Below are 27,046 nucleotides of genomic sequence, written 5' to 3' on the forward strand. Positions count from 1 at the left end.
GAAAACCATTGGAAACCGCAATGGATTAAAATCCTGCAGGGCTCGCAAGGTCCCCCTGCTCAAGAAGGCACATGTGCAGGCCCGTCTGAAGTTTGCCAATGAACACCTGAATGATTCTGTCAGTGACTGGGAGAAGGTGCTGTGGTCTGATGAGACCAAAATAGAGCTCTTTGGCATTAACTCAACTCGCTGTGTTTGGAGGAAGAAAAATGCTGCCTATGACCCCCAAAACACCGTCCCCACCGTCAAGCATGGGGGTGGAAACATTTTGCTTTGGGGGTGTTTTTCTGCTAAGGGCACAGGACAACTTAATCGCATTAACGGGAAAATGGACGGAGCCATGTATCGTGAAATCCTGAACGACAACTTCCTTCCCTCTGCCAGGAAACTGAAAATGGGTCATGGATGGGTGTTCCAGCACGACAATGACCCAAAACATACAGCAAAGACAACAAAGGAGTGGCTCAAGAAGAAGCACATTAAGGTCATGGAGTGGCCTAGTCAGTCTCCGGACCTTAATCCAATAGAAAACCTATGGAGGGAGCTCAAGCTCAGAGTTGCACAGAGACAGCCTCGAAACCTTAGGGATTTAGAGATGATCTGCAAAGAGGAGTGGACCAACATTCCTCCTAAAATGTGTGCAAACTTGGTCATCAATTACAAGAAACGTTTGACCTCTGTGCTTGCAAACAAGGGTTTTTCCACTAAGTATTAAGTCTTTTATTGTTAGAGGGTTCAAAAACTTATTTCACTCAATAAAATGCAAATCAGTTGCTATCTTTTATTTAAGGTTATTTTTTCGATTTTCCTTTTGATGTGCTATCTGCCACTGTTAAAATAAACCTACCATTGAAATGATACGGTTCTGAGACTTTTCATTTCTTTGTCATTGGACAAACTTCAAAATCAGTGAGGGGTCAAATAATTATTTCCTCCACTGTAGATAAACAGAGAGACCAGGAGCCTAATGTATAAGTGTAAGTATATACAGCTATGCTCACAAGAGTGGGTTACAGATCTCTGCAACAACCGTACAAGCCAGCGGGAAATTAACCGTGTCTACTCAGTTTTCCAGGTCCTGCCGGAAGCTGGATGAAGTGAAGTGTAAAAAAAATATATAGACTTCCACTAGTTAAAATAAGAATGGAAGGTAATCTCGTATTTCTCCCGGCGACAAAAACACCATTAGTCCTGGAAAAGTATTTATTCAAAACATACTTTATCTAGATGACATATTAGGATCTCCAGACACCTTCACCTTGCCGCCCATAACGTAGCCCCCGTTCAGGAACTTTATTCATCAGGGCACAGGTACATGCGCCCTACATGCTCCTGTACGGTTGTGTGTAGCAGCCTGTCCTGAGCATGCAAAGTTTCGATCCAGCAACAGGTTCATGGCCAACCAAGATTCATTGGTGTGCACAAAGAGAGCACTTCCAATCCAGCGCAGGAGACTTGGGTGCAGCCGGTGCCACCATAGACAGTAACAGGAGTTACGGCTATAGCAGTGCACAGTGAGTAACTTCAGCGCCGTCAGAAGACGGAGCTGAAGTTACTTATAAAACACTGTAATTTCGCCTCCAGCAATTGCTGGAAGCCGAATTATTTCATTCCCCACTTTCCACGTGGACCTAGAGGGGGAATAGTATTTAACGTCACTGGGAACTTGTGCAGCAGCAGGATAAGCCATAAACCGGCTGTATCCTGCGCCCAAGTCTCCCGGCGGCGATTCCTCTCATACGCTGCACAAAGAGTTTAAGGAGAACTGTAGTGAGAGGTATATGGATGCTGCCATAATTATTTCCTTTTAAGCAATATCAGTTGCCCGGCAGCCCTGCTGATCTATTTGGCTGAAGAAGTGTCTGAATAACACCAGAAACAAACATGCAGCTAATCTTGTCATATCTGTCAAAATTGTCAGAAAAACCTGATCTGCTGCATGCTTGTTCAGAGTATGTGGCTGAAAGTATTAGGCAGAGGATCAGCAGGATAGCCAGGTAACTGGTATTGCTTAAATGGAAATAAATATGGCACCCTCCATATACCTCTCTTTACAGTTCTCCTTTAAAGAGGCACTGAAGTCTCAAGAAAAACATCTTTTTATTGTTCTATAAAAACTCAAGAGTTGGATACATGCAATTACAGCTAACCTCTAGTCTCATTTTGACAGCTGTCAAGTACTTATGTCATCCATCTGCAGTTTCAGCCCTTGTGGATAATAGGCTGGCTCACATTAGCACAATTCCCACATGCTTAAAAAAATAATAATTTGCTGCATTTCACTACTTTGAGCACACCGTATGCATTTCCCATTGTCAACAGTCAGCTGACGCGTACGGAGAATGCATAGTAAAAACAAAAATCGCCCACGGAAAACTGTGGATCAAAGTGTGATCCCTCCCTAAAAATGCCGTACAACACTTTCCTTAAACAATGCAAATTACTTGGCTGTCCCTCTGATTCGCTGCCTCTAATACTTTTAGCCATAGACCCTGAACAACCATGCAGATCAGATGTTTAGCTGAAGTTGGACTTGATTTGCCCCATGCTTGTTTCAAGCTGGTGATTCAGACAATACTCATGCATGAAAGATCAGCAGGACACATTTAAAAGGAAATAAATATGGCAGCCACCATACCACTTCAGGTGTCCTTTAATAAATCTCATCACATGTAGATCAAGAGCTCCATCCAGTCTCTATAGAAATCACTGACTGAGGTGATGGGTACTATTAGGGCAGGTTCAAGCTTGCTAATATGAAAAGGCCTCCGGTGAATTCCATTCATACATTTAACGTAGGAATGGACGAATATTGCTTTAGGCAAATGTTAACAATTGTAATCTCCATTACACGTCTATTCATTGAAAAAGGATGTCAATAAATGAATGATGAAAGAGAGAATACGTTTAATGAAACAATGATAGAAATACATTTAGAGGAGTTTCCACTTTAAAACAGAAACATGCCATTTTTGTGGATTGCTAGCAGCATATGATCCTGTCGCTCATTACTCAAACAGTATTAAAGGTAAAAGATCATTATGACAATCAGACATCTAGAAATGTTAATAAGCCAGACATTATCATTCTAATCAAACTGAGTAACCAAGCATCTCAGGGTGACCCAGACCACTAGGAGTGTATAGGGGGATAAGAGACCGAAAAGCCCTCCTACTAAAAAGCAATGCTTGATGTGATTTGCCTTCTTAAAACAGAAGGAAATTTGCAATAATTCAGCTATAAGTGAACATTTGTGGTTACCCACAATGCACCACTACTGAATATGCAAATTATCTCTTTTCACCCCTGTAAGCAAAGCTAGCATTCAGAACCGCTGGTGTATAGCAAGCTTATAGCTTTACATTTTACACAGCCACATCAAACCCACATGTAGACAGCCTGTTTCGGACTGTTGGTCCACATCGGTACATGGTAGGGATTGATATGGCTGTAAGCCTCAGGGTAAACCTGATTGCCAACATCCTCAATCCAGAATGTGAAATATAATTCCATCAAACTGCACGCTCAGTTACTGGAATATAAATAAATGCTTTGGGTCATTAGTGGTCCTTTCTCAAACAGAATCCATGCAATAATGATCAGGCAGAGAGGCACAGACATGCAGAAGTCGTATGGAGGCCATCTGACAAAGGATCGTTTAGGATTCGAAACGGACTTGTTCCATCACAGTCTACATTCCAACGCTTAATGTAATTTGCCTTCTTGAAAAAGAAGGCATTTGCAATAATGCAGCTGCAAGTGAGCAATTGTGGTTTCCCATGGTGAATCACTACTGAATATTCAGTAAAATGCGGTCAATAAAAAATGCTGACTGATAAAGCTTACCAGTTTAATTATGAAAGACTGTCTCCCATCATTCCTGCCTCACCGTAGAAACCATGAGTGTACATGAGGAGATGGAACTTGTAATTCACAGGAAGTAGATGGTGAGCACTTTTAAGACCTTGCTAAAGGTTGTTTTCCACTACAAATTGCAAATCGCAATCACAATTTTGATGCAATTTTTACTGGATGCAAGGAACACAAGAGGAAAATGCTGAAAAAAAACAGCATGCAGGACATTTTTTAGTTTTCATATCCACTGTACAGGTCCTCTTCAAGTTTACAGTTCAGTTCTGTATAGATGCAATCGCTTCATTGTTGTTATAATTAACCAATTGCTTTGTCATATGAACACAATATTAACACATGAAAGCCTATCCCTTCCTCCCAAGGGCTGTTTTGAATGGCTGACTACATTCAAATGCCTATACTGCAATAAACTAATGCTGGGAATACACGTTACTTTCTCCGCTCGATTACTGATAGAAGTGAATGGAAAAAAGATAAGAAAAATGAGCGGAAGATAAGAGAATCGAGCGAGGAATTGAATATCTAACATCGCGCGGAGAATCGAACGTGGAAACGTAACGTGTAATCCCAGCATAAGAGTATAGGGATGTCTTAATTTAGCCATTACAGAATTCATTGCAGGACAGAAAACATTTCAGTTGTCTTGGGCTACGATAATGTATTAGGAAATTAGTTTGTTAGTAATGAGGCAGATATCCTGCTGAAGACAACTACTTGTCTGTACTTTTAGTTTATTAATTGGAAACTGGATGGGATAAAACAATTTCCAGTAGGCAGCCAGGGTATAAAGGACTGCACACACCGCATTGTGGTACAAACAGTTTCTTACCCTCTCTCTGCTGGCACAATTCCTGGTAATGTTGCCGTAATTTCATAATAAGCTGTGACCGTAGCATCTCCACTTCTGGGTGTGGTGGTAAAGCTTGTGACGGAGGGGGTAAAAGGTGAGAAGATGGAGGGGGTTTTATTTGCACATTGCTCTGAATGTCCAAATCCCAATAAACACTGTCAAGAAAAATAAAACTAAGGTCAACAACTTTACCTGTCCAAAATTAAGTTGTTACCTCAGCATTCATCATTAGCAATACCTTGCACATCTAAAAAAACTCACTCTGTTGTCTTGACCAAATTTGCAAACTTTTCCTCCATAGATATTCCTGGGACCACTGGAGAGCTTGGCACTGTTGCTGTGGCTGTGGCTGTTGATGCTGATGCAGATTCCATCTAAGAGAGCAGAAGATGAGCTCATCATCATGCTATCATTGAGGATTAAACTGTTATACACGCCTGAGAAAAGAAACCATACTTCACTTCAATCAACAGGGAACATGGAGGCAACACCAAACCATTTTATTTTGCATAAAAAGTAACTCACCGTTCCATTAATAAGGTGGAGCAGATGTATCAAAACCAATGGAAGGAGAACCAAAGCAAACCTGATGCAAAACAGGTGCAGTTGCTAAGAACAATCATTGGGCCAGGTTTATCAAAGCATTACCAACAGTATTTGTCTTCTTAAACTGTTCTAACCAGCAGAGGAACGGTTCTACATGATACTGTAATAAGAAACTTCTCAAATCCTACGTAATAGCAGCAGTTTATCGTGGATTTCTAGAGCTGCGCTACAGTTAAGAAAAGTGCAAATCCATCCCTAAACTGTTGCAGATTAAGAAGTGCCTAATCGCAGCTTTACAGATAGTGCAGGCTAGGCATGATTTGTAAAGTGCTCCTCCCCTTGCTGCCAGATGCCCTGTTCTGTGCTTAACCCTTCCAATGCTGGGCATTAATGCAATACAACAGATGTATTGGTTGCCTCAGCAACAGCAATTTCCCTCACACACTGCACTGCCTGAGAGACCTTCCTAACTCATCCTATTCCTAACAGTTCAAGAAGGAATCTGCACTATTTAGTGATTTCTTAGGATGACTGAGACAATTCTGCACGGATTTCTAAAAACCTACTGATTTGTCTCAGACACTCTTGATAAATGTCCCCCAATGTTCCAAAGCATCTGCTTCCTGTAGCTTCAAGATGAAGCTACATAATAAAGTTAGTAACGGGGAAGAGCTTTCTAATGTTTGACATTCTTAGTAACTGTAAAATACTGTAAAACCAAGACAATAGTTTTTAATCAGATGGAACTAGAGTGTCTGAGATAATGCATGTATGTTCAGCTTGAAAAGGGGCAATAATTTGCTTGAAACATACTGTCTGTGTCTGTTGCAATTATGGACTGTGGACTGTATTGCTGATGCACTGTTTAACTATATCTTCCTTAGCAATTTGCTGTGTATTGCTGGATGCAATTATTAACTGGCTGTATATGCCGCAATCTAGATTGTAATAACATGCAATAAATAAGTGTGAAGCAGAATTACCCTGATGCTGATCATATTTTGGACTATTGCATGTAAAAGTCATCTATAGCTGCTACTTATGAGGGATGAGAACTATTAGGTGAACCATGATGTACCTATGGGACAAAAAGACCACCGGTTACATAATTTAACCACCAAATTAGCGGTATTAGGCATTTTTTTTGTCCCCTAAGGGCTGGTTCAGACTGGCGTTTTTGTGGCGTTTAACGCAGCGTTTCAGACGCAGCGTTTTTTGGGATCTACTGCCATCCCATGCAAGTGAATGGGAGCGTTTAGAGCTGGCTTTTGCAGGCTTTCATGAAAGCCTGGCAGTAGATCCCAGCGTTGCGTCTAGTCTCAAAAGCAACATGCTGCTTTCAGAGGCGGTAAACGCGAGGAAACAATAGCAGAGACCAGAACTGCTAGCCTTGAACGCTTCCCAAAAGCCTTCAAAAGCTAGCTTTTAAACGCTGGCGTTTGAACGCAATGCCAAGCAAAAGCTCAGCAGACGCCCGTGTGAACCAGCCCTAACCCTCCAGATAGCGGAATTAGGTGGCTGCCCCAACAGTGGAGTGGTTTTTCTCACTTGTTCTGCGCCCCACTAAAGCCTCCTGTGTCTACCTGCTGGCGCCTTGTCTCTGTTTCCTGCATGCATGTACCAACTGATGTAGAATGCTGGCAGGTCATGGAAACAGAGACGCTGGCCAGACAGGTGAGATAATATGCTTTGCTGTGCTTACTTTGCAATAGCTCCTGGGTATGAACCGCACCCCCATAGGGATGTCACTGAAACAGGGGAGACCTGAGAGACCCTCTGGGCAACTGCCCAGTTTAACACAAACTGAGGATGAGCATGACACGTTAGAAGGGGGAGCTTAGATGTGCATAGCCACAGTGGCTGTAGTTTTGGTCCGATGAGTGGGTAGGTGGTAGGGGGTTGGATGGGGTCAGGAAATGTGTTTGGAGGTGGACATAGTGGGATAGAAGTTGATTTGAGTAGTACAATTGATCAGAGTTGACACAGTGTGGAGGTAGTTTGAAAAACAGGAAACGATAATGGAAAAAACACAGTTAACCAAAACATTTTATAATGATATTGTGCATGAATGGGGCAATCATCCTGCTTAGCCCAGTATTTATATAGGATATCACAGGGCTAGGAAAATCCCAGGAGACAGATTATCAAGGCTCCTTAAAATTACAGCCGGGCCCAATTTTTTAGTGTTTCCTTAAATTTCCAGCTGGATTCTGAATTCCATATTAACTTGACAACCCCGGAGTGCAGGGACTAATTTTCGTGGTTAAATTCTAACTGTGCCAACATATAGTTTAGTAGTAACAATAAGGTATTGTACCATGTTAGCCATCAGTAAAAGCAAGAATTTTAAATCAGGATGATACCATTTATTGGCTAACTTAAAAGAATAAACATAAGCAAGCTTTCAGCTTTGCAAGCATACAGGATTGTAAGCCCGAGGAAGGCTGCAAAGCCGAAAGCTTGCTTATGTTTATTCTTTTAAGTTAGCCAATAAATGGTATCATCCTGATTTAAAATTCTAACAGTTTATAAGCCAAACTCCAGAATGAATGAAAATCCAGCACAAATGTAGTGTGACAGCACTAGTCAATTTCAGATCTTCTTGACTCTTTTTCAAACAGCAATGAACGCCTCAGTGGAAGCAATAAAGAGACCGTATGTAACTGCCTGGCTTTTTTTCTGCCTTTCATGCAATTGCTTAACAAAATTAACTGGATTGCACTTGTGCCACAATACTAATTTTGTGATGGATTTTCCGAATTTCTTGGATTTTGTTTTTAACTTCCTATTGGCTCAAATATTCTGTGGACACAAAGATTAGTCACTGTATGAATACAGTGGAAAAAGGGGGAGAGGAATATGGGAGGAAGCCAAGAGCCAATATAGTGTAGTACATTTGTGACACAGTGATTAAGACAATGTGAATAATTATACTTGCATCCATGTGCCACCTTAGTGGTACAACAGTAGGCAGATAGGGAGAACAGATCTGACCCCACGTGGGTAAAGTCGCTCTTTGCACTTTTGGACAAAACAATATACATGTTGCATGTACAAGATCATTATTTTTCAATAACTTTATTACCACCCTAGGGAGTTCCTGTTTTCTAAATATTGTGTTCACATTTAGCCTATACTTAACCACTTGCCGACCAGACAATTTTTCAGTGATCGGTGCTGCGTGGGCTCTACAGCTCGCAGCACCAATCAGGAGTGCAGCAGGGCGATCAGACTACCCCCCTTTTTTCCCCACTAGGGGGATGTCCTGCTGGGGGGGGGGGGGGGGGGTCTGATCGCCGCCGGCTGCATTTGCTTGGCGGGGGGCTCTTCAAAGCCCCCCTCCGCAGCGTTCTCCGCCGTCTCGCCCGCTCCCTCCCTCTCCCTCCCCCTGTGAGCTGCGCAGGACGGATTTCCGTCCTGCGCATTGAAGGATAGGCTTCAGCCTATCATATGCCGGCGATCCCCGGCCAATCAGAGGCCGGGGATCGCCGATCTGCCTTACGCCGCTGCTACGCAGCAGCGCCGTATGATGTAAACAGCGGGGATTTCTTCCCCGCCTGTTTACATTTTGCCGGCGAGCCGCGATCGGCAGCTCTCTGGCTGTTCACGGAGACACCCTCCATGAACTGTCATGGAAAGGCCGCTCCATGGTAACCCGCAGACGACCAGTTTACGCCAATCGGCGTTAGCTGGTCGTCAAGAGGTTAAAGTGAACCCAAGGTGAAAGTGATATGGAGGCTACCATATTTATTTCCTTTTACATAATACCTGTTGCCTGATCTTCTGTCATCAGTAGTGCCCAAGTCACAAACCTGAAAACAAGCATGTGATTATTCCAGTCAGACTTCAGTCAGAACATCTGATCTGTATGCTTGTCCAGGGTATATCTCTAAAAGTACTATAGACACAGGATCAGGGGACAGGCAACTTGCATTTGCTTAAAAGGAAATAAATAAGGCGGCCTCCAAATTACTGTCGCCTTGGGTTCTCTTTAAAGAGTAACTGTTAGCCCCAAAAATGAAATTTAGATCTCTATTGCAATGTTTTATTTACTTTTTAAAGGGAGCCAAAAAGGCAATGCAGAAGTTAAAATTCAATCTAATTTTTTTACTATGCAGCCTTTTCCCCAGGACGCAAAGCCGCATAACAGATACTGCGGAGCATGCAGAGCATGCCCATGTCTGCCCGACCCCCCCTCTCCCCCCTCTCTCCCCCCCAGGACCAGGTGCCGATATATTCTCACCCCAAACAGCTGACACGGAGAGAGAGCGGGAGCGGAGTACATCTACACACTTCCAGCGCCGCCACCGCAGAGCAGCCGCCGCCGTGCATCTCTCTCCTGCTCGTGATTCTCTCACATGTGACGCGGCGGCGGCTGCTCTGCGGTGGCGGCGCTGGAAGTGTGTAGATGTACTCCGCTCCCGCTCTCTCTCCGTGTCAGCTGTTTGGGGTGAGAATATATCGGCACCTGGTCCTGGGGGGGAGAGGGGGGGGTCGGGCAGACATGGGCATGCTCTGCATGCTCAGCAGTATCTGTTATGCGGCTTTGCGACCTGGGGAAAAGGCTACATAGTAAAAAAATTAGATTGATTTTTAACTTCTGCATTGCCTTTTTGGCTCCCTTAAAAAGTAAATAAAACATTGCAATAGAGATTTAAATTTCATTTTTGTGGCTAACAGTTACTCTTTAAGGTGTATACAAACATTCAATTTTGATTGGCTAATGATAGGGTCATTTTACCACTTCTATGTTGTATGAGGAGCAATAGATTTGGAATACTAAGAACAGATTGTGTAGGTAAGCTTTCATAACTACATGGAGGTGGTAATATTGGCCAGTAAGCATTGGATGTGTGTATGCATCCTTAAGGGGCCCATACACTTACCGATTTTCCCACCGATATACAGCCGATTCGATCACTGTGATTGAATCGGCTGTGAAATCGTTGCGCAAACGCTGCCCAAACGATCTATTTCCGTACAAAATCGATCGTTCCCGTCGATCTGTCCGTGCGGAAGATTTTGCTCGATCGCCGTCAGGTAAAAAGTGCGTCGATAGCGGTGTTCGAATGCCCGACGACCGACGCTAGCGCCAATACATTACCTGATCCGGCCGGCGCGAGTCCCCGCTGCTTCTTCTCTGTGCTGGGCTCCAAGTCCGGCAGGCATCACTTCTTCCTGTCCCGGCAGGGAGTTTAAACAGTAGAGCGCCCTCTACTGTTTAAACTTCCCCGGACAGGAAGTACAGTGAAGCTGGAGCCCAGAGAGGAAAAGAAGACAGCGGAGACCGGGTGACTTGCGCCGGCCAGATCAGGTAATGTAGTAATGTATGTAGTAATGTATTCTGCCAATCCTTAAAAGGAACCTGAAGTGAACGGGATATGGAGGCGGACATATTTATTGAATTTTAAACAATGCAAATTGTCCTGTGTGCTGTTATGTGCCAAGTTGCCTGGCAGTCCTGCTGATCCTCTGTCTGAAATCATTTTAGTCATAGACCCTGAATAAGCAAGCAGATCAGATGTTTCTGACAACAATTTGACAAGATTAGCTGCATACTATACGAAAAACAGGAGACAGCACACCGTTAGCTTCTTCAAGTAATCTGTATTCAAACCATACAGTTACAAAGCACACAAGGACACGACATGTTTCGGGCGTAGTCCCTTCCTCAGGCTACGCCCGAAACATGTCGTGTCCTTGTGTGCTCTGTAACTGTATGGTTTGAATACAGATTACTTGAAGAAGCTAACGGTGTGCTGTCTCCTGTTTTTCGTATAGTACAAAGTGTGCAGGAGTGGTGTACCTGCTTCCAGGCCTGGAGACGGATAGGCCGGTTTAAGTGTGAGGAAAGTGTGTTTAAGATTAGCTGCATGCCTGTTTCAGGTGCGTAATTCAGACACTATTGAAGTCAAAGAGTTCAGCAGGACTGCCAGGCAACTGGTATTGTTTAAAAGAGAATAAACATGGCAGCCCCCATATGCCTATTGCTTCAAGTTCCTTATATATAGCAGCACTAATTAACGTAACTCCATGTAAGAAAGGAAACGAGTAACAGCAAACATATGCCAGAAAGTAATATCTTTATGTACAGGGACTTGTACTCAAAACAAACTTATACAGGGAGTGCAGAATTATTAGGCAAATGAATATTTTGACCACATCATCCTCTTTATGCATGTTGTCTTACTCCAAGCTGTATAGGCTCGAAAGCCTACTACCAATTAAGCCTATTAGGTGATGTGCATCTCTGTAATGAGAAGGGGTGTGGTCTAATGACATCAACACCCTATATCAGGTGTGCATAATTATTAGGCAACTTCCTTTCCTTTGGCAAAATGGGTCAAAGGAAGGACTTGACAGGGTCAGAAAAGTCAAAAATAGTGAGATATCTTGCAAAGGGATGCAGCACTCTTAAAATTGAAAAGCTTCTGAAGCGTGATCATCGAACAATCAAGCGTTTCATTCAGAATAGTCAACAGGGTCGCAAGAAGCGTGTGGAAAAACCAAGGCACAAAATAACTGCCCATGAACTGAGAAAAGTCAAGCGTGCAGCTGCCAAGATGCCACTTGCCACCAGTTTGGCCATATTTCAGAGCAGCAACATCACTGGAGTGCCCAAAAGCACAAGGTGTGCAATACTCAGAGACATGGCCAAGGTAAGAAAGGCTGAAAGACGACCACCACTGAACAAGACACACAAGCTGAAACGTGAAGACTGGGCCAAGAAATCTCAAGACTGATTTTTCTAAGGTTTTATGGACTGATGAAATGAGAGTGAGTCTTGATGGGCCAGATGGATGGGCCCGTGGCTGGAATGGTAAAGGGCAGAGAGCTCCAGTCCGACTCAGACGCCAGCAAGGTGGAGGTGGAGTACTGGTTTGGGCTGGTATCATCAAAGATGAGCCTGTGGGGCCTTTTCGGGTTGAGGATGGAGTCAAGCTCAACTCCCAGTCCTACTGCCAGTTTCTGGAAGACACCTTCTTCAAGCAGTGGTACAGGAAGAAGTCTGCATCCTTCAAGAAAAACATTATTTTCATGCAGGACAATGCTCCATCACACGCGTCCAAGTACTCCACAGCGTGGCTGGCAAGAAAGGGTATAAAAGAAAAACTAATGACATGGCCTCCTTGTTCATCTGATCTGAACCCCATTGAGAACCTGTGGTCCATCATAAAATGTAAGATTTACAAGCAGGGAAAACAGTACACCTCTCTGAACAGTGTCTGGGAGGCTGTGGTTGCTGCTGCACGCAATGTTGATGGTGAACAGATCAAAACACTGACAGAATCCATGGATGGCAGGCTTTTGAGTGTCCTTGCAAAGAAAGGTGGCTATATTGGTCACTCATTGGTTTTGTTTTGTTTTTGAATGTCAGAAATGTCAGTATATTTGTGAATGTTGAGATGTTCTATTGGTTTCACTGGTAAAAATAAATAATTGAAATGGGTATATATTTGTTTTTGTTACGTTGCCTAATAATTATGCACAGTAATAGTCACCTGCACACACAGATATCCCCCTAAAATAGCTAAAACTAAAAACAAACTAAAAACTACTTTCAAAAATATTCAGCTTTGATATTAATGAGTTTTTTGGGTTCATTGAGAACATGGTTGTTCAATAATAAAATTATTCCTCAAAAATACCACTTGCCTAATAATTCTGCACTCCCTGTATAATATAATGTAAGTTATGCCCACATAAGGGTCTATCTTACACATACATACACTACAGACTGATTTGAGCTTTAACTATAAAGTGAATATACTCATGACAATGCAAGAGGCTGTTTGTTATGCATAAGGCTCGTCTACATGTAGCGATAGCGTAGCGATCCGGTGGCTCGATTAGCCGCCGGATTGACTCTACCGCATCCCCGCGCGTGCCCGCCGCGTCACCGCTCGCCCGCGCGTTGCATTCGATCCGCCCTCGTCCCGGCTTGGCGCCGCTTATCTTCCGCTCAATTCCCTGCCATTGTCCCCTCGTAGGGAACGAGCAGGGAATCGGCGGTGGGGAAATCCGACCTGACGGATGATGCGGCTCGATTGATAAGTCACATCGCCTCCACATCTCCACGTGTAGACGAGGCTATAGACTTGATTCAAAGTACCAGTTAGACCTACCAAACGTGTTCACAGCCAAAAGTTGTCTGCTAGGTTTAACAGAATTGTGGGAAGTAAATACACCAAAATACTGGTTAGAAAACTCTGGTTGGAACTCTGTTTTACAATTTGTTAGTATATCTATGTTCCCCTTGTCGTCTTATTGTGCTTTGTAAAGCGCTGCGGAATATGTTGGCGCTATATAAATAATAAAAAAATAATAATAATAATAAAACATTTTTTTATCATGCAAAAAAAACTTTAGCTATGTACAGGAAAATTTCAGAAGCTCTGACAGTGTTGGCAAGGATCTCATTAGTAGAAAAGAACTTCCATTGTACAAACTAACCTTTGTAAGTACAGTAAGGGGTAGTTCAAGCAAATGTGAATAACATTTGGAACCAGTGGGATAATCAAAGTATATCGTAATAAATTAATTTCTACAATGGGTTATTATATATGTAACCTGTTTAATTATGTGAAGCCTAATTGAGATATATATATATATTTTTATATTTTTCATTCTCTTTGCAGTGATTACAATATACCAGGATATTGATGTAAATGTTTGTTTAACATAACATTTTCAATAAACAAATTGACAAATTAGTAAAAATAAATGTTGGACTATGCTCAGAACTAGATATGGAGAAAGTAGCTGTTTATTTAGAATAAATAGGAAAGGACGTTCTTGTTGCAATTAAAGTAATATACGAGTAACAAGTTACAATATAAACACAGGCTGGAACTATACAGTACATAGGTAGATATATGCTTGCGAAAAACAGGAAAAAGAAAAAGTGAGAAAGCGATGACGTAATTCTCCTAAGTATCCTTTTACCATTTGAGTGTTTTTGTTTGTAATCACAATAAAATGTTTAAATTATGTTAGCTGTTCTTCCATTTTGCTATTGAACATTTCCAGACAACTTATTACTACAGTATTTCTTGGATATATGAGTACCCCTCCTCAAAAACAAAAAAAAAAAAAGCCCCAAAGGGGCTTGTGTTACTCTTGTGTGAAACACATTTGTACAGTATATTTGGGATGTGTGATGTGAGAGCTCTGTCTGATGTGGACTTGCATCAGTCATTGGTAAGAACCTTTCTTCCTTGCTCTTTACATATTACATTGAAACACACAAATAACACACACAAACACACACACACACACACACACACACACACACACATTAGGAAACACACACTTACCTTAAGCTTCTTGGTAATGTCAGCGACTGGCGCCGCCTCCTCAGACAGCTTCCTCTTGCGTGGCATGCTTTCTTTAGGTGTTGTAGGAATACATGCTTCTGTAGGAACTGGTGCCGCATTAAGTCCCAAAGGATCAGACTGTTAAAATGAACACGCAGGAACAGTGTAAGCTTGCTTTGGTTTTCTGTTATCCTCCTATCTTCTGTTATCCTTCTTATCCCACCAGCACAGTATTAACCACTACTAACTAATGCGCCTACAGCATACAATTACTCAGGATTTTTTCACACATGTGATGTCTAAGCTTGAACCAATAATCTAGTAATATTACTACAGTCTGATTCAGACACTACCTGTGATCACAGGCCAGAAATCTGGACCTAATGTGTAACTGAAGGCCAGTTCAACAACTGATCAATACTCCACGACAGCGAAAAGGATCAAGGTGTGCCAGAAAACATATTACACTCTACCAAAAACCAACTAAAATGTGTTTCTGTCACTAGGTATAGTTTGTAGTGTCGGGTGCAGTACTTATCCACACTACCATAGCCTCAACAATCAATGAAAAAGGAAATTCTGCCACTCCCGTTAATATTTTCAACTGTTTCTGATATTGAAAGCAACTAACCATTATCAGTAGGATTCAGAGCATTCAGTAGATTTTAGAACTGTGTGAGAAAAGGCAGAAAGCTCAACTCTAAACGTATACATACAGTAGACCAGATACATTGGATGGCTGTAATGTCTGACATCTGCTCATGTGATTATGCTAGATGTTATAAAGAATAGAATAAACTAATTGAGAGGAATTTCACACATTTGACATATTTGGCTCAGTGAGTCCAGTATATGCTGTAACTTTACTCCTTTCACAAATCAGGCTGGGCAACAAAGATGGAAGAAAAGCCAGAAGTTGGACTGAGCATTTATGGGTTCAGGAATCATGCAGACATTCAGTAAATTGTAGTAACAAAAAGAATCTTACCCTTGGTAATAAAAGAATAGCTTGGGCCTTGGTGGTTACATTATGCAGGATGGCGAATTCAAACCCAGCATCCAACCTAGGAGACTTTAGCCACAAACTGTTTCTAAAGCAAAATAGCTCTGAAACCTGAATATCACATAGGTGCCCACAAACATGGGCTTGCCCTGACGACACTCCCAGCTATAAAAGCCTTCATCGGTATAAGTCGAGTTTCTCAGCTGACTTTGTCACGTTCCAGTACGCTTTATATGTCACCTTCACAGAAACCCATAATTTTCAGTGTTATGCATTTATGCGATAGTTTCAGGAAATAGGATACATTTGTGGGACAGCTTCAATACATTGCAAACATATTATTTCTAAGAACAAGCAGGAGATGGAGCATATGCCTGTTTAACACAACTTTAACAAAGAATCTCTACCAACTCTCAAGCGCTGAGACAAAATGTTAAATATTATAGTGACAGGATTTACTTCTTAAATATGTACACTTTCTTTTGCTTACTTTGTTGGTTTTCTTATTAAAATGTTTCACCTATCCCTTTGCTGAAATTGTAAGTAAGTATTTAAAGGACCACTGTCACTAAAATCTAATATTTTAAATATATGTTAACATATACAGATAAGTACGTTTCTTTCAGAGTAAAATGAGCCATAAATTACTTTTCTCCTATGTTGCTGTCAATAACAGTAAGTAGTAGGAATCTGACAGAACCAACAGGTTTTGGACTAGCCCATCTCTTCATGGGGGATTATTGCGGTTTTCTTTATTTTCAAAAGCACTTAGTGAATGGCAGTTGCTTTGTTCAACTGACAAAAAGTATGCAGTGAACAGGGAGGCTGGCCGGCATCTTTGTATAAATCTTTTTCAGGGCATGTCTTTATAAAGAATAAAGGCCATGCTGAGAATCCCCTCTGGAGAGATGGACTAGCCCAAAATCTGTCTGTAAAGTCAGATTTCTACTACCTGCTGTAAGTGACAGCAACATAGGAGAAAAGTAACTTATGGCTCATTTTACTCTGGAAGAAACATGCTTGGTATTTGCATGTGTTTACATGTATTTTAAATTTTCAGATTTTCGCGACAGTGGTCCTTTAATGCTGATTGCGTTTTGGGTTCTGGGTGTGAACCAGGTCTAAAAGCTGAAGCCACTCAATGGAAACAAAAAACTGGGGCCTATGGCAGCATCCCAAAAAATAACAGTTTTTTTTAAAGTTAGCCTGGGGAGGGGGGAAATAAGGTTAGACGTGGAGGGTAGGCAGTTTAAAGAGACTCCGTAACAAAAATTGCATCCTGTTTTTTATCATCCTACAAGTTCCAAAAGCTATTCTAATGTGTTCTGGCTTACTGCAGCACGTTCTACTATCACCATCTCTGTAATAAATCAACTTATCTCTCTCTTGTCAGACTTGTCAGCCTGTGTCTGGAAGGCTGCCAAGTTCTTCAGTGTTGTGGTTCTGTGATGCATCTCCCCCCTCCAGGCCCCTCTCTGCACACTGCCTGTGTATTATTTAGATTAGGGCAGCTTCTCTCTTCTCTCTTATCTTTTACAATCTGGATAAATCCTCCTCTGAGCTGGCTGGGCTTTCACATACTGAGGAATTACATACAGGCAGAGCTGTCTGCACTCTGCAGGAAGAAACAGCCTGACACTTCAGTGGAAGATAGCTGCAGGAGGAAAGAAACACACAAATGATCTCTTGAGATTCAAAAGGAAGGGTGTATACAGCCTGCTTGTGTATGAATGTATTTTCTATGTGTGGACATACTGTACATCAACCTACTTCCTGTTTTGGTGGCCATTTTGTTTGTTTATAAACAAACTTTTTAAAACTGTTTTTAACCACTTTTAATGCGGCGAGGAGCGGCGAAATTGTGACAGAGGGTAATAGGAGATGTCCCCTAACGCACTGGTATGTTTACTTTTGTGCGATTTTAACAATACAGATTCTCTTTAAGGTTAGCCGTGGGGGAGGTATTTAAGGTTAGGCATCGGTAGAGTGAGGGTTCAGCGTGAGAATATGTAACTATGTAATTGTTTTAGCTGTAGTAAGATATCGGTATTTCATACTGATATTTTACAATAGTTTTCTCCACTTTAATAGTAGAATATCGGTACATTTACTGATATTCTATTATCGTATTTTCTGGGTGCCCTTTTTTGATGAACGCCTTTTAACTTCAGACTTTATGTGATAAGCCATGTAAGATTAAAGTTGTTATCTTCTTTTGCATTTCAAGTGCTAAACCACATCAGTGATAAACAGAGACATCTACAATGATACTGCAGTTTGATTCATAAATGTACCACTGTGCTGCTCAGAAATAGTTTGTGAGTTCACAAAAAAAATACATCTGTCTGCACACATCAGGTCTGATGATCAGATAGGAAAATACTGTATATCAGACAGCTATTAAGGCTGCGGTCAGCAGCCTTAATAGCTGTCTGATATACAGTCTTGCAAACTATCAGATTGCTAACTGTATGGTCAATACAGTTAGCAATCTGATAGTACAGCCAATCTCACCAAATTTATGTATTTCGAGTGCATACTTGCACACTATGTCAAACGTACCAGTGTTGTCCCCAGAATTTTTTTTTACAGGCAGGAAAATTTAGCCAGGTGGAGTGGGGAATAGAAATATAGGGCTGGCGCTGCCATACGGGCAGCCTGGGCAATTACCAAGAGCCCCAGATCCATCTGACAGGGGACACTGGGAAACCACACAGTACACACAGAAACACACACTACACACATTGCATGGCTTTTCTCAGACATAGGAAAAGCTGATCCCAGGCACTGCAGCAGCAAGTGGAGGAGGCAAGGCCAGCTTAGACTGCAGTGAATATTAATGAAAATAAGAGGCAGAACGCACACACTGACAGCTATCCTGTTGCATGTCAGCAGCAGAGAGTGTGAGAGATTGTCTGCTGTACCAGTGTAAAGCACTGCTGCCCCCTAGAGGGTGCTGCCTGAATTATATGATTCAAGTTTGCAGTAATGTCAGGCGTGAGGATGATAGACAGCTGGGCGATGGGCGTTCAGCAAAATTAGCCAGGCAGAGTGCCCTGCTTATAGAGATTGGGTAGAGGGAATTTATGTGGCCTTATAGAATATAAATGTTGAAATTGATAAAGATTGTACAGTCAGATTGCATTGTGTATGGCCAAAAAGTGTTTTCATAGAATGGTCTGGCAATGAATACCCAAATCTTCTATAGGCATATTCAAGAACAGTTTTCCTCAAACTCCTTTCAGAAAGCCATGGTATTTATGTAATTTTCAATAGTACTGGAACCATCACAGAAAGTAATAAATGGTACAGCACACTTATCATTAACACATCTAAACTGTGTTTGTGAAACTATTTCAAAATACATGTGCAGTACACTGGATCTGTAAAAACATTAAGGGCCCGTTTCCACCGCGATTCCGCAGTTTCCCCGTACATGAATCGCACAGGGAAACTCTGCCATAGGGGATAACGGCACCGCGGCCGAATCGCTTGCGGGAGCCATTCGGCCGGAACCCCCCGCAGAATTCGCGGCGGAGGCTGTGAATCCCATAGCCGTGCATGGCACGGCTCATGAGATTCGCCTGCGATCCCGCCCACCCACCCACTCAGTGCCGGCGTGCGTCTGTGAGACGCACGCCGCACTATTGGAAATGAGCCCATAAGCCATCTGTGTTAATTTGTGTATGTTACCCTGTTCAACTAAAACAGCTCTGAACCAATGAGCCATGAATGCCACAAGATTGCAAGAGGTGTCCACTGTTATCTCGTACAAAGATAATATCCATAGATCCTTTAAAGTGAACCTGTATTAGGATATTGAGGCTGATGTATTTAATTATTTTTAAACAATGCCAATTGCCAGGCTCTCCTGCTGATCCTGTGATTCTAAAGGCTCGTACACACGCCGTACTAAAGGGAACGACGGGTCCGTCAGACCCTCCTGCTGGGCGGGTATTCCAGCGACAGTACAGCGTGTGTACAGTCTGTCTGCAGACTGATAAGGCTGTTTCTGAACGATCTGCCTTATCAGTCTGCAGACTGACTGTACATACGCTGTACTGTCGCTGGAACGCCCACCCAGCGGGAGGGTCTGACGGACCAGTCGTTCCCTTTAGTACGGCGTGTGTACGAGCCTTAATAATTTAAGCTACTGATCCAGAACAAGTATGTAGATAAGGGCTATGACTAAAGCCTGAACACACTATAAATCATACTGTTGAAAAAGTATGTGAGTAAATAACTGAAATCAGAAAGATCAGCAGGTCCGTCAGCAACTCCCATTGTTTGAAGGGAAAAAAAAATATCTACACTACAGGGTCTCCTCAAATCATATCAACTGTAAGTTGGTTGTTCCATGACTAGACCTATATTTATCAGACCATTGTTGTCCCTTGCTCATTTGTCCAGTGCTGAAGGTCATGTGCCCATTGCAGGTGCTTTCAGTGTTGAATAAGGGTCATGAGCACTCTGACTTGACTTTGGCTAGGCAGTTCTTTCTGCAGCAAGCTCCAATGCACTGTGTTCTGACATTTTCTCTCATGGCTAGCATTATAGCCCAACTAAACCCAAAACTGAACAAGGTAAGTTCTTAAAGCAATAATGTTGATTAGTATGAATTATTATTATTAGAACAATCTTTGGGACTGGCATTATTTTAAATAGAAAAAACATTGCGTTTCTCTGTTTGCCTAGATCTATGCAGCTATCCATACAGACTCAACGTCTATTGCGCCTTTGTAGTTTCCTGTTTGCAAACTGAGGTCTTACAATTGCTCACTACTTACTTCCTGTGAAGTACAAGTTCCACTCCCTTATGTAGGACAAAAGGTTTCTAACGTAATTTTTAAAGCTGGAAACTGTAGTCCAGAATTTACTTTTCTCCCTACTTGAGGTGCTACAAGATGACGACAACTGTCTGATTCACTCAGCAGCTAAATTTTCTCCATTTGCCCATTTTTCCAGTTACTAAGCCAACCCTTTTAGTAACTTACTGTTCACTTGCTGCTTAATCTACCCCATCCCTTAAAATGTGCCAAAGTATCAACATAATCATTAACATACCGTATTTTTCGGACTATAAGACGCTCCGGACTATAAGACGCACCTAGGTTTAAAGGGCAAAAACCAGGGGGAAAAAAAAAAACTAAACCTGGGTGCATCAATGGTCCAGAAGTGTCTTATGGACCTTTCCTCCCCCCAAGATGTCTAAGTTACACTGCTAGGCTACACTAACAACTCCTGCTGCCCCCACAAACTATACTAAACTACACTGCACTAACCCTTGCTGCCCCCCCCCCCCCCCAGCTACACTGCACTACACTACACAAACCCCTGCTTACCTCCACCCGCCCAGCTACACTGCACTACACAACACAACACTACCTAACACTACAGTACACAACCCCACACTACACAACCCCCACCCCAGCTACAATAACCAACCAATACAATAGCATTAAATGAGATCTCACCAGCCGGGGTGGCAATTGCTGGGTCCGGTCTGGGTGTCCATGATGTCCTAATGAGGTGGTGGCATCAGCAGCAGCGCGATTCACAGCGTTCCTAAACAGCATAGGAGCTGCCTTTGATCTGTAATCTCACCCAGAGTGTCTAGCATTGCGATCCCCATTGTTTCTAAGCGGCATTGGAGCAGCCGCTGTAATCCTCACAATGCCTGTCCTTTGATCTTCCGTCTGCCTCAACGTTCCCCGCAGCGCGATCCACAATGTCTCTAAGTGGATTAAAAAAAGCAGCTGGAATCCTCCACAATGATTACTCTTTGATGTTGCCCAGCAGCCCCGCAGCAGCGCGATCCATGCTGACATAGCACATCTTCAGCCGCTATAGCGGCAGAGTCAACAGCGGCTTCCGTACTGCTTTGTTTACTTTCATCATCACATGACCCCGGCGCACGTGCGCCGGGGTCATGTGATGATGCAAGTACGCAAGACAGTACGGAAGCCGCTGTTGACTCTGCCGCTATAGCGGCTGAAGATGTGCTATGTCAGCATGGATCGCGCTGCTGCGGGGCTGCTGGGCAACATCAAAGAGTAATCATTGTGGAGGATTCCAGCTGCTTTTTTTAATCCACTTAGAGACATTGTGGATCGCGCTGCGGGGAACGTTGAGGCAGACGGAAGATCAAAGGACAGGCATTGTGAGGATTACAGCGGCTGCTCCAATGCCGCTTAGAAACAATGGGGATCGCACTGCTAGGTGAGATTACAGATCAAAGGGCCAGCATGGGGATTGAGAATAGCATCTTTTTATATGCAGCTCAGAATGTATTGCACTGCTGACACCCCACTGCGGACCAAGGAAACAAGTACCTGAATGTTACATTCGGACTATAAGACGCAGTAACTTTTTCTTCCCACTTTTGGGGGAGAAAAAGTGCGTCTTATAGTCCGAAAAGTCAGTAAAACTTCAAGTAGCCCATTTCATGTAAACAAAATTGGTAAATGTGGTGGTAAAAATATAAAGTGCATGGTAACCAATGCTCGGAGCCTTGCAAATAAAATAGACGAACTAGAGTTCATTCTGAATGACAAAGGCTATGACATTGTGGGAATAACCGAGACATGGATGGATGAAAGTCATGACTGGATAGCTAATTTAAAAGTATACAATGTGTTTAGGAAGGATAGAACAGGGAAAAAGGTGGAGGGGTTTGTCTCTTTGTTAAGAATTCTTTTACAGCTGTCCTCAACGATGAGATGGAGGAAGATTGCGAAGATGTGGAGTCCGTTTGGGTAAATATTCATGGTTGAAATAAAAGTTGCCAATTGCTTATTGGGGTATGCTACAGGCCACCTCATATTAATGAAGCTGCAGAACTGCGATTACTACAGCAGATTGAAAAAGCTGCAAGTAAAAATGAGGTCATAATTATGGGCGACTTCAACTTTCCAGACATTGACTGGGGTATTGAGGCTACCCATTCTGGTAAAAGCAGCAGATTTCTGGCAGCACTACAGGACAATTACTTGACTCAAATGGTAACGGAACCAACTAGGGGGAATGCGTTACTGGATCTGATAATTTCTAATAGACCAGATAATGTGTCAAATGTGCAGGTTCAAGAACATTTGGGAAATAGTGATCACAACATAACGTTTGATCTGGTGACTAATAGGCCACGGGGCAGCGGGACTACTAAAACTATGAATTTTAGAAAAGCAAAGCTCAATCAAATTAGGCAGGCACTAAGTTTGGTGAACTGGGATAATGTACTACAAGGGGAGGACACTGAAGGGAAATGGCAAGCTTTTAAACTTATACTCAATCAATATTGTAGTATGTATATCCCATATGGAAACAAAATATCTAGGGATGAAAAAAGGCCTCTATGGATGAATAGAAAGGTTAAAGATAAAATGAAGAGGAAAAAGAATGCCTATAAGGTCCTAAAACAGGAGGGGACCGAGGCTGCACTAAGCAAATATAAGGAATGCAATAAAAATTGTAAAAAAGAAATTAGGCTGGCAAAGATCGAAGCTGAAGATCAAATCGCTAGGGATATCAAATCTAACCCAAAAAAGTTTTACAAGTACATCAACTCTAAAAAAAGAAAGATTGACTGTATAGGACTCCTAAAGGATGAGGGTGGGAACCCAATGGTGGATGAGCAAGGTAAGGCAGAGTTATTAAATGCTTTCTTTGCTTCTGTCTTCAAAAAGGAAACAGCACTGTTGCAAATTATAGATGCAGAAGAGTCTCAGTCTTCCAATTGTAATATTAAATACTTAACGCAGGAAGAATTGAAGGCAAGACTAAATGAAAAATAGAGAAGGCACCTGGCCCGGATGGCATGCATCCTCGGGTCCTAAGGGAATTAAGTTCAGTTATAGATAAACCCCTTTATCTTATCTTTTGTGAGTCCCAGTGGATTGGCATACAGCCCACGGTTTCCCATTATTTAAGAAGGGCAAAAAATCAGATCCAGGAAATTATAGACCTGTAAGCTTAACATCAGTTGTATGCAAACTATTTGAGGGGTTACTAAGAGATACGATACAAGACTTAATAGTAGAAAATAATCTTATTTCTCAGCATCAACATGGGTTTACTAAAGACAGGTCCTGTTTCACTAACATGCTCAGCTTTTATGAGGCAGTGAATGCTAATATTGATTTTGGGAATGCTGTAGATGTGATATACTTGGACTTTGCAAAGGCCTTCGACACTGTTCCCCACAAAAGTCTGGTGCAAAAGTTGATGATGCAAGGACTGGGGAAGAGTCTGTGTGCATGGATAGGGAACTGGCTAATGGACAGAAAACAAAGAGTTGTGGTCAATGGATCGTACTCAAAATGGGAGACTGTTAGCAGTGGGGTCCCACAGGGGTCTGTTCTGGGTCCAGTGCTCTTCAATTTATTTATTAATGACCTAGTAGATGCAGTAGTGAGCAATGTTGCTATTTTTTCAGATGATACAAAATTGTGCAGAATCATCAACTCTCAGGAAGATAGTGTCATATTGCAACAGGATCTCAAACTTGGAGAAGGACTTAGGAGTACTCATCGACAACAAGTTAAATAATCGTACTCAATGCCAAGCCGCTGCAGCTAAAGCGAACAAAATTTTGGGATGCATTCAAAGGGAAATAAAAACTCGAGATGCTAGCATAATATTGCCCCTGTTTAACTCTCTAGTAAGGCCACATCTGGAATATGGAATTCAGTTCTGGGCACCACATTACAAAAAAGATATTGCCGTTTTAGAGCAGGTGCAGAGACGAGCAACAAAATTGATACGTGGGATGGAAGGTCTCAATTACCAAGAAAGGTTAGATAAACTGGGTTTATTTAGTCTGGAGAAAAGAAGCCTTAAAGGGGATCTAATTAACATGTATAAATACATCAGAGGGCAATATAATAGCTTGGCGGATGAGCTTTTTGTCCCTAGGCCTTTTCAAAGAAATAGAGGACATGATCTGCGCATGCAGGAAAAATGTTTTAGCCATTTATTTAGGAAAGGGTTCTTTTACAGTAAGAGTGATTAAGATGTGGAATGCATTGCCACAGGAAGTCGTTATGGCAAACTCTATACCTGCATTTAAAGGGGGCTTAGATGCTTTCCTTGCGTTGAAAGACATCCATGGCTACAATTACTAGGTAATGCCTAATGATGTTGATCCAGGGATTTTATCTGATTGCCATCTGGAGTCGGGAAGGAATTTTTCCCTTTTGGGGCTAATTGGACCATGTCTTGTAAGGGTTTTTTCGCCTTCCTCTGGATCAACAGGGATATGTGAAGGAACAGGCTGGTGTTGTACTTTATGCTGGTTGAACTCAATGGACGTATGTCTTTTTTCAACCAAAATAACTATGTAACTATATGTAACTATGAAAGTAGCTTTAATGCTGTGGCTGGTCAGTGTATGTACCCCTAAGGCTGAAATAACAAAATACTTGTACAGTAATTGCTGCATACAGAATATTTTGCATCTTGATTATAGGTATACTTACAATGACATCATGCTGACCAAGGACTGGCATCTCCCACAAGGACTGATTAGTGAAACGATTGAAATAATAAGGACGATTTTCCCTCTTACTCCAGCATTTCTCCCATCCAGCCTGTATAAGTTCATCTGAACAGAAAAATAGAAATAAGCACTACACATTAATTCCAGAACTGCCTATATTCTAAAAGATGGGGCCACTCTCTTAGCCTGTCAAACACTGTGTTCAGCTGTTCATTTCCTGAGTAAGGGCCAGTTCACATGAACGATGAACCAGCGCTAAACAATGGCTGCGCCTGCGATGCTCATCGTTTAAGCTGTGTCCATTCAAATAAAAGGACATTGTTTTTTAAAATGTTGGTACCATCATTTGTACAAACACCACGCACGATACCGTAATTTCCTGTTTCGCTTAGTCTTGAAAGCTACATGTAGCTTCAAGGATTGTCAATGTACAGCGCTACCATGTCCCCCTGTGAAGGTCAAAACGCAATGCATTTGCCAAATGACGGGAAGCACTGAAAGTTGCCAAATGCTTTTCTGCTCGCTAGAAGAAAAGCATTTGAACCAGATGCAGCGCTTCTCGTTCCAACTTCCATCTGAACGAGCCCTAAGAGACTGTTACTGATTTTCTACACCTGAACTAATTCATTGCCTAGCAGCAAACTTGTAAACTTCTATACCACAGTCTTGTATGCATTCCTGTGGCATATCAGTGATTTACATGCACAGGTGTAACATTCCTACATGTGATCAGACAATAAAGCTTGTCATTATGCCCCATTTCCACAAGGATATTACTTTTCACATGCTTTTTCCATATATGATTTTTTGCATTATTGTATGCAATTTTTTGCATGCATCTAGCGTAACTGAAAATCATTAAGTGGGAACTGGATGCATGGTACGAAAGTCTGCAGCAAGCTGTCCAATTTTCAGGGGAATGGAAAAGAATACAAAAAATGCATTCAGTGTAAACTATTCCATTGAAATTGCATTGCTTATATGTTATGTTTGATATACATCTTTATTCTCAATTTTTATATACACCTACTACTTTTCATGATGTATAGATATTGTTCGATGATGTCAAAATGTAATGTTTGACCATATTTGAAAAAACAAAAATTTTCCAATAAAAAACGATTGAAACCGAAATTGCATTGCTTTCAGTACTAATGTGAATTTTCACAATGCAATTCTCTATCTGAAAAAAAAAAAAAAATCACTGTAAGCAGGAAGAATTTCAGAGATCCAACATCTGTTTTTTGTTATAGAAATGACCACAACATCACCAGACCTCAGACATAGACTTCTCTCTTTAGTTCTTAGCTCCAGTTCTGATAACAAAACAATTAAAAATGGCAGTTATATTAAACATGTGTTAACACTAACAATCATTAAAGACGGACTGTCAGGCACAAAATCAAACTGCATTTACTCACTGCTCTGTGTTTAATATGCAGCCTGCAACCTTACCCTGCATTGCAAGCACTCCAATCTATTCAGAAATGTTTCTGCTGTAATAAATCTTCTCAGTCAGCCTGGCTCTATTTTTTTACATTGCCGACGAAAAGGAAGCTGATCTATGCTGTGCTCACATGGGTTTACAAAGCAAGCTAGCTATGACAGTGCAGTGTCTAGGAGGAAAAATTCTTCAGGATTGGCTTCAGTCAGAGGGAATCAAGATGGAAAATGCCAGAAACAGAATTCTCTTTATTTACTATATAAGGTTCACTGAAATCAAAGCATGGTCAGTACAATACATCTGTTATGTAAGTAGAACAAGTAGTTATCTACTTATATATGTGAGTTGCTGAGATAACATGGCTGTCACTGCTGCTTTAATTTAATGGTTGGGATCAGTAATGTGCAAAATGACACGATCTTAAACACAATTTGATACACTAGAAATGTTATTATGAAGACTGTCACGTGATAAAGATGACTTAAAGTGACACTGAAGTGGAAAAAAATGATATATTTGA

General features: G+C 41.8%; 1 protein-coding gene across 4 annotated transcripts in view; it reads right to left on the minus strand.

Annotated features, from left to right (window-relative positions):
• Positions 1–27,046, minus strand: part of PCIF1 (phosphorylated CTD interacting factor 1) — a 99,450-nt gene that overhangs the window by 41,128 nt on the left and 31,276 nt on the right. For all 4 annotated transcript variants that reach the window (XM_068263966.1, XM_068263963.1, XM_068263964.1 and 1 more), the window contains exons 3-6: positions 25,063–25,187; positions 14,587–14,724; positions 4,985–5,097; positions 4,703–4,878 (exon numbers count right to left, since the gene is read on the minus strand). In XM_068263966.1, coding sequence (XP_068120067.1) covers positions 4,703–4,878; positions 4,985–5,097; positions 14,587–14,724; positions 25,063–25,187 — 552 coding nt within the window. The remainder of the gene's footprint in view (positions 1–4,702; positions 4,879–4,984; positions 5,098–14,586; positions 14,725–25,062; positions 25,188–27,046) is intronic.

Source organism: Hyperolius riggenbachi, chromosome 12, assembly GCF_040937935.1.
Source record: "Hyperolius riggenbachi isolate aHypRig1 chromosome 12, aHypRig1.pri, whole genome shotgun sequence".
Lineage (NCBI taxonomy): Eukaryota > Metazoa > Chordata > Amphibia > Anura > Hyperoliidae > Hyperolius > Hyperolius riggenbachi.